General features: G+C 44.2%; 1 protein-coding gene and 1 long non-coding RNA gene across 3 annotated transcripts; both read right to left on the bottom strand.

Annotated features, from left to right (window-relative positions):
* Window positions 1-721: 721 nt before the first annotated feature.
* LOC147630963 (uncharacterized) lies at window positions 722-1,701 on the bottom strand. Its single transcript, XR_015267501.1, has 2 exons — window positions 1,365-1,701; window positions 722-924 (listed from the first exon to the last, which is right to left on the bottom strand). It is a non-coding gene; the product is annotated as an uncharacterized LOC147630963 (long non-coding RNA).
* A 221-nt stretch (window positions 1,702-1,922) lies between these two features.
* Window positions 1,923-5,734, bottom strand: LOC147630962 (pentatricopeptide repeat-containing protein At5g27110-like). 2 transcript variants are annotated; one of them, XM_086809307.1, is made up of 3 exons: window positions 5,434-5,734; window positions 4,709-5,010; window positions 1,923-4,357 (listed from the first exon to the last, which is right to left on the bottom strand). In XM_086809307.1, exons 1-3 carry the CDS (start codon window positions 5,688-5,690, stop codon window positions 1,992-1,994), a joined length of 2,925 nt encoding a protein of 974 aa, XP_086665433.1. In that variant the 5' UTR covers window positions 5,691-5,734; the 3' UTR covers window positions 1,923-1,991. The 2 variants fall into 2 exon arrangements, with proteins under 2 accessions (XP_086665433.1, XP_086665432.1); XM_086809306.1 differs by having other exon boundaries at window positions 1,923-5,010.
* Between the last annotated feature and the right edge of the window lie 12,266 nt (window positions 5,735-18,000).

Genomic DNA, 18,000 nt, shown 5'->3' with positions numbered 1-18,000 from the left:
GAGTTATGCCCGGAAGGAACTTTTTGATCACAGTCATAGATAGCTTCCATTGACTAAAAACCAAATTCCACCAATATAGGCATTATCTTGGGTCAAATTCTTGCAATGTTTGGGAGATGTACTCCCGTTTGCCCTTCTTTGTTTCCAAGTTATTCAAAAGTTTTTCGCTTTCTTCCAATTCGTCAACCTTGAGCTTTGCAGACACCAGCAGCTCTATCTCTGAATCTGTCCAAATGGTCACATCATGCTTGCCCTCCTTGTTGCCCTCCTGCTTTTGCGAAGTTGAGATATCCATCCCTTCTTCTATTGTGGTTGTTCCACTGGAAGAGAAGATTGCAAATTTGTCCCACTAGTTGCATTGTTAGCTTCCTCATTAACACCGTCATTGACGAACTGCATCAGAGACTTCTCATGCTGCTGTCCCAATTGAGGTGGAGCCCCGGTGAATGCCCTTGGAAGCTTGCTTGGCCCTCAGCAAAGGGGGTGGACAATTTGAGATGCATGACAGGTGTGTACCAGTAGCCGAAGGTTGTGCAATTCCAGTTCTCAAAGACCCATTAGTTGTGAAAGCTGCATGAAGTGGACTTGCATTGGCTGCCAATCCAATGTTGAATGCACTTGTTGCCAACGATGGCTTCAAGCTGGGAAGAAGGTACATGTTCTTTATCCATTTCTTACCAGTAGCCGAAGGTTGTGCAATTCCAGTTCTCAAAGACCCATTAGTTGTGAAAGCTGCATGAAGTGGACTTGCATTGGCTGCCAATCCAATGTTGAATGCACTTGTTGCCAACAATGGCTTCAAGCTGGGAAGAAGGTACATGTTCTTTATCCATTTCTTGACTCCAAGCCTCACTGAAATCAATGACCTCATCAAGTATGAGAAGGGCGCAGAACTCGTGATGAGGAAGCTCGCTCTCGGTGCTCCTGAAAACAAAGCAAATGATGATCACATGGCCCACCCAGCAGATGCTTGATTTCTGAAAATGGAACCCGGATTTTGACAACCTGTAAGCTGTTGTCCTCTCTGTAGGACAACTTATTGGGCTTCAGAGGGCTTTCACAAGTAGGATGCACTATGGGGAAGTGGGGCAGCCTAAAGAAGAACGCTATTAGGAATAGGCTGAGAATGAAATTCCAATGTCATCAGGATTAGGGTTTGACAGCACGCATAGTGGAGGATGTGGTCATGTGTTATAAACACCGCCAGGGCCTGCCAAGCAGAGATACCCTAGCCTCATCACAGTTAGGGTTGTAAAGCAGGCATTTTAGGGTTATGTTTTTTAATAATGCTCGGGCAGGATCTACTACCAGGAAATATAAAAATAAAAAATGTGTTGAAGCTGCTTACAAAATAAGAGTATTACCTGGGGGGAATTAGTGGGCTGTGGGAAACTCAGGTTGGCCTTGCAAAACTTCAAGTGTTTGTCTGCATTTGTTGCTGCTAAGGCAGAAATTGACCCATGGATTGCTGTTGGGGTGATGTGTAGAAGCTTACACCAGAGGGTGTAGTGTGGCGGGCAGAAATCAGTCGTGAAGGAGAAACGAAGGAAGAAACCCATGGCGGGAGGGTAAGGTTGGGGTAAACCTTCTATTGGTAGATATGATGCAGAAGCTGGCTGCTCTCTATGTCTGACCGGGACCCTGTATTGGGCTGTTGAGCACGAACATTGGCAGGCAGCTGGAGACTTTTGGTGGCATCTGTAATGCCGCGTGAATCAAGTCCAGGCCCACTGGCTGCCCACTAGAGGAAGCTAGACCGGACCATGTGAACAGGTTGTAAATAAAGACTTCAAAAACAATAGTAGTGTCCAAGCTCCCTTCCTCCTGATGGTCTCATGCCTCCCACAGTTAGGTTCCGTAATTTTAGGCCACGCCATACCATATGCTCAATTCAGTATGCACCACATGAGCATGTGCTACGATGTCCTAAACTAAAGGTTCCAGGTTGAAGGCGAAGGTTTGCACTGTGTATGGACTTGTACATGGATATTTTACAAAGAGCACAGACTCATTTGCAAGTTATGGTCATAATGTGTATTGTTTAAAAATACATTTTGTGATCCATATCTTACATCAATTTGAAAACTGTCACACAACTTAATCATCCCGGGTTCTTGAACAGATGTACTTTCATTTGTGGTAGAAAGCCCAAAACCTAGACTCACCCTCTCAAACTGCTGACTCCCTTGCAAACGTTCCAAGACTCCATCCATATGAGCCACGTATCCTTCTTCTTTCATTAACCTTCTAAATAATCTTAGCTTCATATACAAGCTCTTGCTTAAAAAGTGGGTTTGGTCCCCAGCAAAAAACTCTTGCACAGAGTTGTCAACCTCGATCCATGCTTTCCCTAGCTTCTTTGATGCAGTGACAGAGCTCCTGACTTCTTCCAGTTTCTGGACATCATCCCACATATTTGCGTCAGAAAAGATTTTCGACATGAGTAAATATCCTGCGGTGCATTCTGGGTCCAACTTAACAAGCTCATCAAAGCATTGTTTTCCTAGCTCCACATTGCTGTAGATTCTGCATGCAGTCAGCAAAGACATCCACCCTGAAATGTCAGATGCAAATGGTATACTTTGCAGAAACTGTTTTGCCTCCACCAGACGTCCTGCACGCCCTAGAAGATCAATCATGCAAGTAAAGTGCTCAATGCTTGGTCTGATACTATAATCTTCTAGCATGGATTTGAAGAAGCGATGACCTTCCTCCACTCGGCCTGCATGACAGCATGCCACGAGGATACCCATAAAAATTGTACCATTTGGTTTCAAGCCCTCATGCTGCATGTCATCCAGAAGCTGTTGCGCCAACTGAGGTTTGCCATGATTGGCATGAGCTGCAATCAGAGCAGCCCATGTTACTTCACTTCGAGTTGACAACCCTTTAAACACTTTGCGTGCCTCCTGCAAGCTTCCGCATTTAGCATACATGTCAAGAAGAGTGTTCCCAATCCCAAGATCTGTGACAAGCCCACATTTGATCACCTGCTCATGTATTACTTTTCCTTGACGCACTGCTCCTATGCTGCCACATGCTTTCAAGGTGCTTAAGAAAATAATTCGGTTAGGTTCAACTCCTTCCTGCTGCATTTTCTCAAAAAATTGCAGTGCAGCAAAGCCATGCCCATGTTGAGCATATCCCGCAATCATCGCACCCCATGACACCACATTACGATCCCGTGATTGGTCAAACACTTTACATGCTTCTTCCAGGGCACCACATTTAGAATACACGTCAATAAGAGTGTTTCCAATAACGGTATCAGACTCAAGTCCAGTTCTAATTATTTGGTCGTGAATCAGCTTTCCCTGCCTCGCAGACTCTAAGCTGCTGCAAGCTTTCAAAGCAAAGAGAAAGCTAACTTTGCTTGGTGTCATGCCTTTCTGTTGCAAACTCACAAACAGTTCCAGGGCATCAGCACTATGCCCATGATCGGCATATCCCCCTATCATTGCAGCCCATGAGACCGAATCACGATTCGATAGTTTGTCAAACACACTGCTTGCCTCCTCCAGGCTCCTACATTTTACATACATGTCAAGAAGCGCATTGGCAACAACTGTGTCTGAATCTAAGCCATATTTTAGGATTTGTTCATGCAAAATCCTGCCTTCTTGTATGGCACCAATGCCACCACATGCTTTCAAGACACATGAAAACGTAAATCTGTCTGGTTTTATCCCAACCTCCTCCATTTTGACAAAAAGACAGAGAGCAGGCAGACTCAAACCATATTGTGTGTACCCTGTCATCATTGCACCCCATGACACGGCATCTCTTTTCTTCAAAGTGTCAAACACTGTGCATGCCTCCTCTAAGCTCCCACATTTGGCATAGATATCAACAAGAGTGTTGCCAACAGCTCGATCTGATTCGAATCCACTCCTAATGATCATGTCATGTATACGCTGGACCTGGCTCAGGTCCATTGTGCTACCACATGCTTTTAAAGCACACAGCAATATGACTTTGTTTGGCTTTACTCCCTCTAGTTGCATTCTTTCAAAAAGCTGAAAAGCAGCAATTCCACGCGCATGCTGAGCATAACCACCAATTATCGCGCCCCATGAAACAACGTCTTTATCCACTAGTTTATTGAACACATCAAGTGCATCATCAAAGCTTCCGCATTTGGCATACATATCGACAAGACTGTTTCCCATAGCCATTTCAAAATCAAGTCTGCTTTCAATGATCATGGCATGTATTAATTTGGCTTCCAATATACCTCGTATATGTCCACAAGCTTTCAAAACGCACAGAAAAGTAACTCTGTCAGGCTTTAAACCCTCCTTCTGCATGTCTTCAAAGAGTTGGAATGCCATAAAGCCTCGTCCATGCTCCGCGCATCCTGCAATCATAGCACCCCATGACACCACATTTCGATTCAATTGCTTGTCAAACACAGAGTGTGCCTCATCTATGCTTCCGCATTTGGCATACATGTCGACAAGAGCACTTCCTACAACCACATCTGGCTCCAACCTTATGCTTATGATTGCATGATGCACCAGCTTGCCTTGCCCCAAAGCTCCTATGCTCCCACATACTTTCAAGATACAGGAGAATATGAATTTGTTTGGAATATTGCCCTGGTCTTGCATATAGTAAAACAGTTCAAGCGCATTATAGCTTTGCCCAAGCATAGCATGCGCTGAAATGATGGCATGCCAAGTATATATACTGGGGTTTGTAGCCTTACCAAATGCGTGGTTAGCATCTTGCAAGCTGCCACACATGGCAAACAAACGGATCAGCTGATCCCCGAGCATCGAGACTGAGTCGAGGTGGGCCCTGACTATGAGGGAACGCACTCTCTTGACAACATCCAAGTCTTTCTTTTTAGCACACTCCTTCAACAGACAGTGGATGATGTCCTGAGACACAAGCAACCCTCTGTTGCACCAAAGCTCAACAGCCTCAACAGCTTCATCCAGCTGCTCCATCTCACACATTTGGCTTAACCATCCCACAAATTCAGAAGATTCAGGATTCCCAACTCTCCTGAAGAAAGAAAAATGAGCAACACTATCAGATCCTTGAGATTTATGTTTGGCACAAGTGCATCAAGAATCAATTCTTCCATTCTCCATTGATATCGCTATTCGATCGCTACTAATTGTTGCCAACTAGGACACACTAATGAAAACAGCAACCCTCTTATTAAACACAACTAAAAGTCAGGCAAAGGCATCCTAGCAACGCCAACGGGCGCATAGCCCAGTGGTGTGGGCTTGTAACTTGGGAAAGGGAGGTCCCGAGTTTGAATCCCCGGATGTCGCCTTTGGGCGGGAAGGCCACGCCGCCTTTGGGCCAAATTGTGACTACAAAAGGATCTCCTCTTGGGAGAGGGGGAAAAAAAGGGCTTCCTAGCAACCCTCGTGCAGACAGTTACCTAACCAGCCTTAAGAAATATAAGAAACATACCTCGCTACTTGATCCAAACGGCCATGCAGCAGGGACTGGGCTCTTACTACACGGCGGCCACCAAAAGATTTCTGGACCCTCGAAATGGCGGCTCCACGGTGCACATACTTCTTCTGTGAACAAAATTGAAGATTTAGAATAGAGTAGCAAAACAGGCGATCGTACTGCAACAACGGCTTCTGCCGCGCATCTTGAGCGGGGATCGATGATGCTGTCGGGAAGGCCGCTGGGCGGCCGCATTGTTGGCTACGCCTCATCCACGGCCTAGCAGCCCTGTGAGTGAGAGTTGCATCAGTTTATGTTCGTGAGAGAGAGAGGGGGAGGGTACACACTAAGCGGACACGTCAGCAGACGGCTCGCTACTGTAGACCCTTTTGTTGTTAATTAAGAAAACTGGCCGAGATTTTTTAAGTAACCGAAGATTTTCCAAACAAAAACCGGATAGATTTGAAAGTTGTCCTTATTTTGATTGGTCGAAAAATATATTTTTTCCGAGCACTGATCCTTACAAGACCTTGTCGTCACCATGCTCTAACTCTCCTCGCCCATAGTGAAATTATTTTGAACAATAATTTTTCTTGTCCAGTGTTAAGCACCATTACCAGAGACTTCTACACAGTCGATGTTGGCCGTCCTACAATTTTCAACCAGTTTGGTCGATGTCATCAAAAATACCAGTTTTCACTTAAAAGAATCTTGTAATGTATTATTTTGTGTATGCGGTCTCATCGCTTGTCCACAAAGGCACAACACGGGATCCTAGGTTGAGAGTGCTAACTTTAGAATAGGTATTTACTCTAGTTAAAATGAGTCCGAGGACCAAACTTTTAACTTTGGCCGCCCAAGAGTGTGAACCCTAGAGGTCGCATTATCTAGTGTGCTCTTCTGTACTCTCTTACATCCTTGCCTCTTGTGCTCGAGGTCTTGTGTGCCCACATATTGGTGAGTGAGTGAGTGGGTGAGTGAGTGAGAGGATCGCGCTACTAGGAGCGTGTGGAGGCGAGGACAATGCCCCGAGCTTCCAAGTGCTCTTCACGACCAAGCTTCTTCGAGAATCTCCAATGCGAGCAATCCGAGGTGAGTGACACACCACGACCCCGTTTATGTGAGCTAGCTATAGCATAATAGTTGTTGATTCGAGCTTGTGTGTGCTCTCAAGGCGGAGGAGCAAAATCCCCATGGCATTGTGGGTGTAGCCTACGGCTTGTGACGCAAGGAACCTCCATAAGTGGCATCGCTGTGCTAGGGAAAAAGGCCCACTGCTTAGCCCCATAGCAGTTGAATGCTTGATTCGAGCTTGTGTGTGCTCTCAAGGGGGAGAAGCAAAGTCCCCATGGCATTGTGGGTGTAGCCTACGCCTTGTGATGCAAGAACCTCCATAAGTGGCACCGCTACTAGGGAAAAAGCCCTACTGCTTAGCCCCATATTCGTTGAATGCTTGCATTCAGTTTAAATTTCTAATTTTTGCTTAGTTAGAGAAGAAGAAAGCTTCAAAAAATAGCAATTTTATTGTGTTTTCCTTGTTATTTCTTCAATTTTGCTTGCATTTCTGTTTTCCCCTCTTGCATTTTAGGGGCTGATTTAATAGAAAGCGCATCCATACTAGCAAGTAGATACCATCCCACACTAGGGTTTGGATCTTCGGTAATGCAGTTTAGCGTAGTACAAGGACCTAGGATCGCATTGGGTGATACTTCATCTAACTTTGACTCAATGGAAGGATCTCTAGCTCTCCAAAGAGAGACAGCCTGGCTCTAGTTGCACCTGCAAGGTCAACTAGTGGTCTATTTGGTTGTATGGCTAACTATCTTAGAGATTCAGCTTCAGCTACTATCTTCGAACTAATCCACAGTGCATACCAACCTAATGATGGAGGAGTTGAGGTACACTGCAGGGCAACCCCTTGTTGTTGGGTTGCAGGCAAAGAGCATCCATGTTGATATCCCTATCCATACAGCTCCTGTTGCACCTGCTGCAACTATGACCATCGACCCACCCCTTGTTGTTGGGTTGCAGGCAAAGAGCATCCATGTTGATATCCCTATCCATACAGCTCCTGTTGCACCTGCTGCAACTATGACCATCGACCCACCCCTTGTTGTTGGGTTGCAGGCAAAGAGCATCCATGTTGATATCCCTATCCATACAGCTCCTGTTGCACCTGCTGCAACTATGACCATTGTACCCTTGGTTGTTGGGTTGCAGGCAAAGAGCATCCATGTTGATATCCCTATCCATACAGCTCCTGTTGCACCTGCTGCAACTATGACCATCGACCCACCCCCCGCATAAGTGCTTATACCTAACAGTAGAACATTAGAAGAAGTGCGGGCAATAGAGGCACTAATCCAGGCTACTAGAGCAAAGGAAAAAGAGACTTTGCAACAACGATTAAAAGCCCAAACAGCTCAATATACCCAAAACAAGTCCCAAACCAGGACTGCACAAGTAGTGCCCGCGACAGTCTCAACACAGGCAATAACATTGCGTCTACCTTGAGGAAAGAGAAAGGCTTGCAAATCTTGGATCAAAGTCTTCTCATAAATGATTGGGAGTATGACGCATCAACAGAGACTCTTTTGATATTGCGTCTACCTTGAGGAAAGAGCTAGGCTTGCAAATCTTGGATCAAAGTCTTCTCATAAATGATTGGGAGTATGACGCATCAACAGAGACTCTTTTGGATTTCGGTACAAGCCAAGCTTATGGTGTTAGTTGGGAAGGGATTGTCCAGTCAATATCTGGGGCAACAATAGAGGAGAAATGATTGCAGGGCATCTGCAATCATTCTTATGTATGCATCTATGATTTCATACATAGGATCATTTAACATGAAAGGATCCAAAGACCTATGGCGTAAGTTGGGATATCCAAAGCAAGAATATCCACAATGAGCGAAATGATAACACCTCTTGTGAGCCCAGTGGATTCTACTTTTGTACTATCACCTGACTATACCATGGACCAATCCACATCTTCTAGCCCACAAGGCCATGCAGGGACTCAAGAGCATACTAGCATGAGCTTCACATTCTTAGATCCTAGAGCTGTCTCCACCTAGGACACTATTAGTACATTGTCTCATCCACCAGTGGTAAGCACCACACCACCAACTATGGCACCTATGATTGATGCATCATTATTACCTTTGAGCCACATGTCCATGGTTACCAGGTGGCCACCACCACTTTACACACAGATCCCCCTGTGCTTGGCATATCTAGTATTGTCGTTCCGAGAGGGGTCGCATCTCATTCTAGTGCACCCATGACACATCCCTTCCCTAGGGTGATTGTGCTACCAACTCTTTCTACGAGACTGACTGCACTTAATGCCCACATGACTAAAGCACCTATTGGGGTGCCAATAGGACACATGCTTTATGTTGCACAGCCACCCCCATCTGGATTTAGACCAATAAAAGGTCAAGGAACGTGTGAACTTCACTCCTCTTAGGAGATTGTTCTTGAAGCAGTTTGTGTAGAAAGGAGTCTTATGGAGTGTAGCTTCACAGCTACACAAAGCCGAGAGAGAAGAGGAGGAGTTGGTTTCAGATTTCATTAGCAAGCTCAAGCATTTGAACTCCCATTACCTTCTGCATGAACACTATTCGAATAATTAACTACTTGATAGATTCATCCATGGGCTTAGACGTGAAGCAATCTATAATGGCTTAGTCATTAGAGAGATCACTACATGGGATGAAGTCACAACAAATGTCATCCAACTAGAAGATACTTTGATGGTCAAGGGAGCCAAAGCATCAAATTCTAATTTGTTACTTTCGAAGTCACGGGACATAGCACTTCTACAGTCAAACCCATTGCTAAAGGTAACACTTTAGAGGAGATGAATTTCATAGATTTCATGAAAGCACTCCAAGAGGGAATGAAGGCCAATAAAGCTCCAAAAAATGTACATATGTATCGAGCTTCAATGGTGCTCAATTTGTCGATAAGGGCATTCGACTAGTGAGTGTCCAGTCCTAAGGGCATGCTATAATGGGAATTGTACTTTTTTGTGGACATATGATCATGAGGCTTCACACTATTGCATGTGTTTATAAACTCCTACTAATGCTTCCAAACCTTAGCAGTTGGCTTTACCAACTTCATCACAGCCACAAGCCATAATGCCTACTGCAACACCTCAACCCAATGCTAAGAAAATGGCATAGCAACCTATTCAAAGGGGATTTACAACGCATACAATGTGTCGTTACTTCCACCAGTTTTGGGACCTTAACCTCCACCCCTGAGGATCACACCATTGAAACAAATAGATTTTGAGCAATCTTTTGAGTGTCCAGAATATGAGGTTGACTTGGATAGTGTGTCACATGTCGCTGAGGACTCCATAGAGCTTTACTCCAGACTACTATGTAGTTGATGCAAGAGGCGGAGTCAAACCAGTATACCAGCTAGCCGCAGTAGGAATAGGTCGAGACATCAATAACTCCTATCAAGAGAATTCCTCTTCAATGCTATCATTGTTAGGAACCACACCAAGTCTCTGAGTGTCCCATCAAAAACCAACCAATCACCCAAGCTATATCTTCTAGCACGCCCAGCACAGAGTTCCATGGGTGGCCTATGCTCAATGGTGGGGAGAATTCCCCATTTCCTCTTAGGTGGGGTGGTGATCCAAGGCCTTCCTCCTCCGCACGTGCATCTACATCGGTGTAACAAGTCCTCTTCAGGGTAATGTGCGCTTTTGCCGCATAGGTCGTAGCTAGGGACTTGCTGAACACCGTATGCGAGCCACGAATGGCTACAAGCATACAACCAGGAAAGCAAGCTTAAACAGAATGCAAACGTGTGTCACTCACCGCTCAAACCGCCGTCGCGAAGGATTCCTGCGTTGCAGCCGTGAAGGAGGAGCCGCCGTCGCCGCCATGCCGTGCTCGATCGCTCTCTCACACACTCTCTCTCTCTCTCTCTCTCTCACACACACACATGCAGGAGAAGGAAACCAAGAGGATAAGGCAAGAGCACTCTTGTATTCAACACATGAGAATGAGAGTTTTAGGGTTACATTTGACTCTTATAGGTGACTTGGCCGTTCACACATGGGCGTCCATACATGGCCGGCCGATCCTAACCCTTACCCTGCTGATATTCAAGGTGCGCCTCTCATCGGCGATCACCCAATCCCTTTAACATATGGTGTCGACAAGCCCGGCCCATGACTCAGAATATTTAAATTAATGACATAAAACATAGTACGTCTCAATGTCCGTCATAGGTTAACATGCCCCCCTTCTTGATGTAGATTCCGTCCTCGGAAGCTATGGTATGGTAAGCTCGATAGGGTTGTTGTGGTAGACCATCTGCAAAACAGGGAAGTAGAGTGAAAGTATGCTGGATTTCAAAAGATATAAAGTGTATAAATTCAAGCATGTTAGACCACAATGGATGTTGCTATGAGACTTAGTTTAAGGGGTCACATGAATGAGCTAGTGTAGCAAATTAACAGGAGTTTAAAATTATTGAAAGTAAATCAAGAGTTAGCAAGGTGTCAAAGGTTAATCAAGGTTTATAACTGGCCTAAGTCAAGGAAAATAACCAAGCTTAATAAATAAACAGATGACCACACTGTGTCTACTCTAAGAACAAGTTAATACCGCGACCCTAGGGACACAAGAAACATCAGAGTTACAGAAGCCTTTTGCCTTTATTTTTTATGCACGTGACAATTTTTACACACAATGGCGACCTTCCTAAGGCAAAACTAACATCGATTTTGGTACCATGTTTAACACAAGGCATTATCCAGGAATCTATTAGTTCACCTTAGGCAAGGCTACCCCCTACCAACCAAGGCATCGGTCTGGAGTAGAATACTCCTCGCCTACCAAGTATCAATAAGGCGATAGGCCAACATTAAAGCACATCATAGACTTGTATTGCCATTTATTGTAGGCTTTTTTTTTAAATTATTTCTTTTGATCTTCGCTCCTGAACTATAATTTGTCTTGCATCCTTTCGACAAAGGGGTAAAAGCTATGTCCTAGAGGTCAACAAACACATGGCCAGGTGTCAAACATTAAGATGGTTTGACCCTAGACCTAAGACAATCGTATTCCAAGGTTAACTAAAGACGTCATGCTGCCTAGGAATATATCCAATAAAGTTAAGCTCATTAATGATTTACACTAGCACGTCAAGCAACTTCAAAAACTAAGTAGTACATTGACAATTTCCATGTGGTCATGCATTATAGTTCATGCAATTAATTGAATAGTAAAAACGAAAGAGAGTGGGTATGGAAGAATTACACCTGTATTTTGGAGATCTCCTTGATTCAATGAGAAAAATACCTGCAATTTGATGAGATATTTATGTATGAGCATTGCGGCTATCTCAGGACTTGAAAGCGAACCCACCTCAAACTTTTCCACCTGTACAACCAACTAACAAGCACTATACCTCGAGAGGCACATCAGTGTGAAAAATTAAAGACTCGTTTAAGGAATCCAAACTAGAAAAAACTCAAAAACACTAACCTACCTACCAGTCTTCACCACACTACTACTGAGGATACGGTAAGAGGATGTTGTAGAGTCCTGGCTCTAGCCCTAAGGCTAAGCCTCTATCCGCATCATCCAAATAAATAAAGTCAACCTCAGTAGTGCCATGAGTTTCATCCGTCCATTCATCATTGTCAGATATTTCCTTTTCATTTTCCCATCCACATAAACTCATCAAGAATGTAACCATGCGAGGATAGTCATCTTGTGGAAAAGGAAAGCATTGGGCTATTGGGGATATGTCCTCTAACGGAGTAGGGGTCAGTCATGGTCAATAGGCGAATTAGCCATTCTAATTCCTCAACATTTTCCTCTCGGGCTAGTACATCTATATGATCCCATTCAGTTTCAATTACAGGATAGCACATGTGAAATATCTGAGAAAGGTACAGATGATACCTCTCACCAAAGGTGGGAGTGGATGAAGTGTATGATGATCGTGCATCTGTCATATCTGCAAACACAGATATAGCATCAGTAGGTTTATGACAGGTCAATCTAGTTCTTGATTGTATATACGGATATTTCTGCTCTTAACGTGCTCTTGCTTTTTTTTTACTATTTTTTGCTTTTCTTTTCTTTTCTTTTCTGTGTATGAAGCTATATATATATTCTCTTGAATTTGGCAATTACATGGTCAGGGGAGAAGGTTAAGGAGGAAGCATTAGAATGTCGAGCGTGAGTACATGCTCCCCCTTTCCTTGGGTAGATCATATTTTTTGCAATGATGTTGCAGCCTCTTGGAACCAATTTGTCCAGCGGGTCATAGGTTGTGATGTGGGCAGATAGCTTTTTATGACCCTTGTGGCCACATCCACCAATTGCAGAGATGTTAGTGTACGCTCCCATTGACGAATGGAGGAAATGGTTTCCGACGATACTATTACAAGGGGAGACGTAGACTCATCGGTCTTTTGTTGGGTGTTGACAAGAGTAGGTGTAGAGCATGTAGAAACTTCTATATCAGCGTGTGCCTGGCATGAGGAGCTAGAAGCTTCATGTGGCTCCCCCCTTCCTGAGCTAGGTGGTAATGATCGATATCATTTGGGAATCCAAACTAACTCTGGAAGAAGTGGTGCGGAGCACTCTGTTACCTTTCCCTTACCACGGTCTTGAATTGTCGTTGGGGTGGCAACAATTGGTTTGCAAGGTTTTACAGGTGATGTAGAGGGATTCAGCTTATGTTTAGGGACCCAAATCTGGTCATTCCCCTCGTAGTACCCTTGGGCTACTAATAATTTTTTAGGGATCCATCGTGATGTTACATTGCCCTTTCTCGGGTGGGTAGCTGTTTTCTTCCTACGAGGCTTCTTGTCTGAACGAGATTGAGCAGGGGAAGTAGCTGTTAACGAAGCTTTTGGGACCCATTTGTATGTATTTTTTGGCATAGTAAGCGGAGCTTTAGAGACCACCTTGCATGTTTCCACTCTTGGCGTTGAAGCATTAGAGGAGTGGCAAACAATCAAAGATGGTTTTGCCACTGGACTTTGTGATTTTTCATTATCTAACATTTGAGTGGATGACTTAGGTGCGGGATTTTGAGCGGTCAGTGGTTCTTGCGTTGTGACTCGTCTGGTTGCCCAATCGATATTGCACTTGGTGGCCATCATCCATTTGTGCCCTAAGTTTACAGTCCCTTCCATGGTACCCGTAGGCATAACCAAAAAACTTTGAATTACGGTCCCCTTGTCATAGGCAACTGGAGTGTGCAGAATTCCTGAGACAGGGGTTTTCTTCTTGTTGATTCCTTGAACTTGGATAGCACTCTTGGATAAAGGTGGTTTTCCAAGTTGACACCACACGCCATATGATAACAAATTGTGTTGAGCTCCTGTATCCAATAATGCATTATACAGCACCTCCCCGTAAGGACTCTGTAACTCAATTGGGTATCTTAGAGGTGGGTCAGATTCCAGTGAATCCTCGTCTGCCTCCTCGAAAAATGCTTGTGTAATCCCCAAGTTGGCTTCTCGTTGGTGCCTAGCACGCTGTTGACGTTCTTTGGCTTCAATTCTTGCTTGTATCTTTTTAAGCTCAGCTTGTTCTTTAGCTGCCTTCTTTTGATGGATTGCATGTAACTCCTCTTGGCTCAGGGAGTTATAGTACCTTTTGAATTTACTCCCATTAAGGAATCCAATGGTTTCAACTCCGTCGAGAGTCTCCACTCGGACGGTACCTTGCGGGGTAATTTCACATACTCTATACAATTCCTTACCAGCATATTTGAGCTTCTTCTTTTCGTTACGCACTCCATACATCAGGACTTTATCCCCAACCTTGATGTCCTTGTCCTTCAGGTGGCGATCAAACCATTTTTTCCTTCTATCCTTCTCCACAAGGGCATTGTATACAGCTAATTGTCTTTCTTCGTTTAGCCGCTCAAGGATATATAGACGCTCTACTAAGGGATTACCATCCCAACCCTCTTGAGTACCAACACGAAGACTAGGAATGACGAATTCCCACAGCATGACCGCTTCTTGGCCATATACCATTTTGAATGGTGTGCAATTAATAGCCACTTTGTATGCAGTACGATAGGCCCATAAAGCTGTTGTAAGCTTTAGATCCCAATCCGTGCGATGAGCTTCAACTGTCTTTGTCAAAACAGAGATTAAGGTCTTGTCGGTACTCTCGGCTTGGCCATTCGCTTGTGGATAGTAAGGAGTAGATTTATGATGGGATATCATGAAATTTGTTATGAGCTCCTTAATCACTTCATTTATAAAATGCGTACCATTGTTGGTCACAAGTTCAAAAGGACAACCGAAGCGTGTGATTATATTTTCAAAGAGGAACTTGGCTGTTGTCCTTGCATCTGCCTTACGTGTCGCCTTCGCTTCAGTCCATTTGGTCATATAGTCAGTGGCCACAATAATATAGCGAGATTGTGTGTTTCGGGCCGCTGGGCTAATTGGACCTACAAAGTCTAAACCCCACTTTTCAAATGGTTGGTTTACTTTGATTGGATGTAGGGGCATCTGATCTTTCCTCTGGGGTTTCTTGTATCATTGGCATTCATCGCAACCCTTCACAAAGAGTGATGCATCTTGGACATAGTGGGCCACCAATACCCCGATTGTAAGATCTTTCGCGCAGTTAAGTCTCCTGAGAAGTGACCACCGGCTACACCCATATGTGCCTCTTGCAAAATGTATAGATACTCATCCTCTCGAGCACAACGCCTAAGAACGTCATCCTTTCCTGTTTTATAAAGAGTACCGGCTACTATCAGGCAATAGGGTTCGCATTCTTTGATCAGCTTTCGAGCTAGATCTTTACGAAGCTCCTTGGGTGGAAAGCCATTAACCAAAAAGTTAACAATCTTCTCACTCCATTCAGGCATTGTCTCCACCATGAACAGGGAAGTGTCAGGTAAGTCATCAGCAACCCCCGTAGGAGCCTCACCATTAGGTATGCGAGACAAATGATCAACCATAACATGTTTTTTGCCAGGTCTCACAACAACAGTCAAATCAAACTCAAGAAGAATCAATAGCCATCGTGTGATTCTTCCTGTGGAGCATGGTTTGTTTACCAGATACAACAATGCTTGATGATCCACATAGAAAACAAACTTGGTGTGGCAAGGAGGTAATAACGAAATTTCCTTACTGCATATATCATTGCCAACCCTTCTCGCTCCGTAGTGGTGTAGTTCATCTCAGCATCGTTCAACTGGCGACTGGCAAAGCTAATGGGGTAGTCTAATTTGTGTTCTTCGGGTTGAGTTAACACACACCCAATAGCAAAGTTTGATGCATCAATATGCACATGAAAGATTAAATCCCAGTTAGGCATTCGCAAGATTGGAGCACTCGCTAAGGCCTTCTTTAACAGCTCATAGGCACGGTCACATTCTTCGGTCCAAATAAACTCGATGAGAAGCTTATACAATGGTCGAGCTATCTCGGCAAAGAATAGAATAAACCTTCGATAATAACCAACGTGGCCCATAAAGCGTTGGACTCCCTTATAGTTGGTGGGTGGGGGCAATTCCAGAATGACCTTGATTTTACTCTCGTCGGTGGAAATCTCATTTTTGGACACTATATGCCCTAAGATAACTCCGTGTTTAACCCAGAATTGGCATTTGAAAGGATTCAATGACATGCGATATAATCTACACCTTTCAAATATTTTTCGTAAACACATCAAGTGCTCGTCCCAAGAGGAATGAACACAAAGATCATCTAAAGAAAGCTTCACAAAAGTCCCTTAGATATTCCTTAAAGGCCGTGTTTATCAATCGTTGGAATGTTGCAGGTGCATTGGTCAAGCCAAAGGCCATGACGCGAAAGGCAAACACTCCAAACTCCGTGATAAATGCTGTTTTAGCTTGGTCCTCGACTGCAATTGTGATCTGATTGTAACCCAAGTATCCATCTAAAAAGCTATATGCCTTCTTGCCTGCCACTCTTTCAAGCACATGTTCAGAATATGGCAAGGGGTAATGATCCCTTCTGGTGGCTGCATTAACCTTTTTGAGATCAACGCACACTCTGAGTTTCCCATTCTTCTTTGGTACGATGACTATCGGAGAAACCCATTCTGAGTGCTCAATTGGGTATATGAATCCACATTTTATAAGCTTTTCAATTTCCTCTTGTACAATCTGTGCGTACTTAGGATTCATTGGGTAGGGACGTTGCTAGACTGGTTTAGCAATGCTAATCATTGGAATCGTGTGTTGCACCACCGAGGGTGGAACACCCTTCATATCATGATATGTCCAAGCAAATATGTCCTTGAATTCTTTAAGAAGCTTCTTAAGTGCAGCTTCCCCTGACTGGGTGAGGTCTTGAGCAATAAAAACTGGTTTAGACTCCTCACCCGGATCTGCTAAGTCTATCTCCTTAACTACCACAGGGCCATCGTAGACACCGCTACTCCCATTGGTAGGCGTTCGTTGAGCTTTTGTGTAGATCACTTTACGTTCCCCTGTGGTAAATGATTTGAAATGCTTGGGTGCGGGGTGTAAGTCTACTGGTTCTTGTTGTGCCCGATTTTTTTCTTTTAATTCCGCCTCCTTTTGTTGCTGAGCTAACTCTTGGTTTTGCCGTCTTCTTGCAGTACGACTTAGTTTTGGCTTCTCTTCGATTTCTAATTGGGCGACGTCATGAGGTTGCGGAATACACCACATGACACTTTGGAGGTATTGTCCCCAATTATCCGCTATCATCCGATGAGTAGCTCCTACATAACTAAGTCATTCTGTAGTGGATCGCTCTTTGTTTATTGTGGTTCGCACATTAGCTCGATAGCGTTGGCGCTTATGTCTCGTTTTCTTCTTACCAAGTTTTTGATTTTTGTTTCTACTATCAGATTCGAACTCACTTGGTCGATCTTCACTTGTGTCCCCCTCACTCTCGGATGAACTGTAGGAGGTCACTGTCCTAGGCCTTGAGCACCTTGCTTCCACATTTGGGTGAATATTTGATTCATCCCCCCCATCACGCTCCAGAGTCAGTTTCTTCTTGAGATTCAGACGACTCAGAGCTACATTGGTCAAAGTCTTCGCTACTTCCAGTGTCAGTGGAGTTTGCCGCTTTCTCGCCATCAGGAGTCAAGTGCATTACACCTATCATGTTTATTGGCACTTACAGTGGCATATCTTGCCCCTCAAGTGTTACCCAACTTGTGCCTCTATTTCCCCATGTGTCCATGGTTGCCGCTAGGTGTACCCAATCCACGTTATCCGACTCAGTCGTACCCGATAGGACATCCATATAAGGAGAATCTTTCCCATCATCAATCTCTTTTTTGCATGTATAGCAATACCTTAATGGGGCGGAGTGAATAGTGGTATTATCTGATCGATTATCAATGATAACCTTGCTTCCTAAAGGATGTGCACGACCATTCTCAAGATCAACTCGAATGACAGAGTCCTGGAATTGTAGGTAGACATGGTTTGTCGACCAATCATGCACCATTTGTGCTTCCCTCATGAAAGGACGTCCTAAGATCATTTGATATGACATAGGATGCTTGGAGAAATCCATTACAATGAAGGTATGTCTTACCTTGTACCCCAG

Source organism: Cibotium barometz, chromosome 15 (assembly GCF_041138505.1).
Source record: "Cibotium barometz isolate CiBa-2024 chromosome 15, ASM4113850v1, whole genome shotgun sequence".
NCBI lineage: Eukaryota > Viridiplantae > Streptophyta > Polypodiopsida > Cyatheales > Cibotiaceae > Cibotium > Cibotium barometz.
The sequence above is the reverse complement of the archived record's forward strand: the minus strand, read 5'-3'. Positions and strand labels throughout refer to the sequence as shown.

Excerpts from the sequence above, each read along its gene's own strand:
- LOC147630962 (XM_086809306.1), bottom strand. The coding sequence starts at position 5,690 with ATGAGGCGTAGCCAACAATGCGGCCGCCCAGCGGCCTTCCCGACAGCA. Across the intron at positions 5,011-5,433 it reads CGTTTGGATCAAGTAGCGAG|GAGAGTTGGGAATCCTGAAT; the intron begins GTATGTTTCTTA and ends TTCTTTCTTCAG.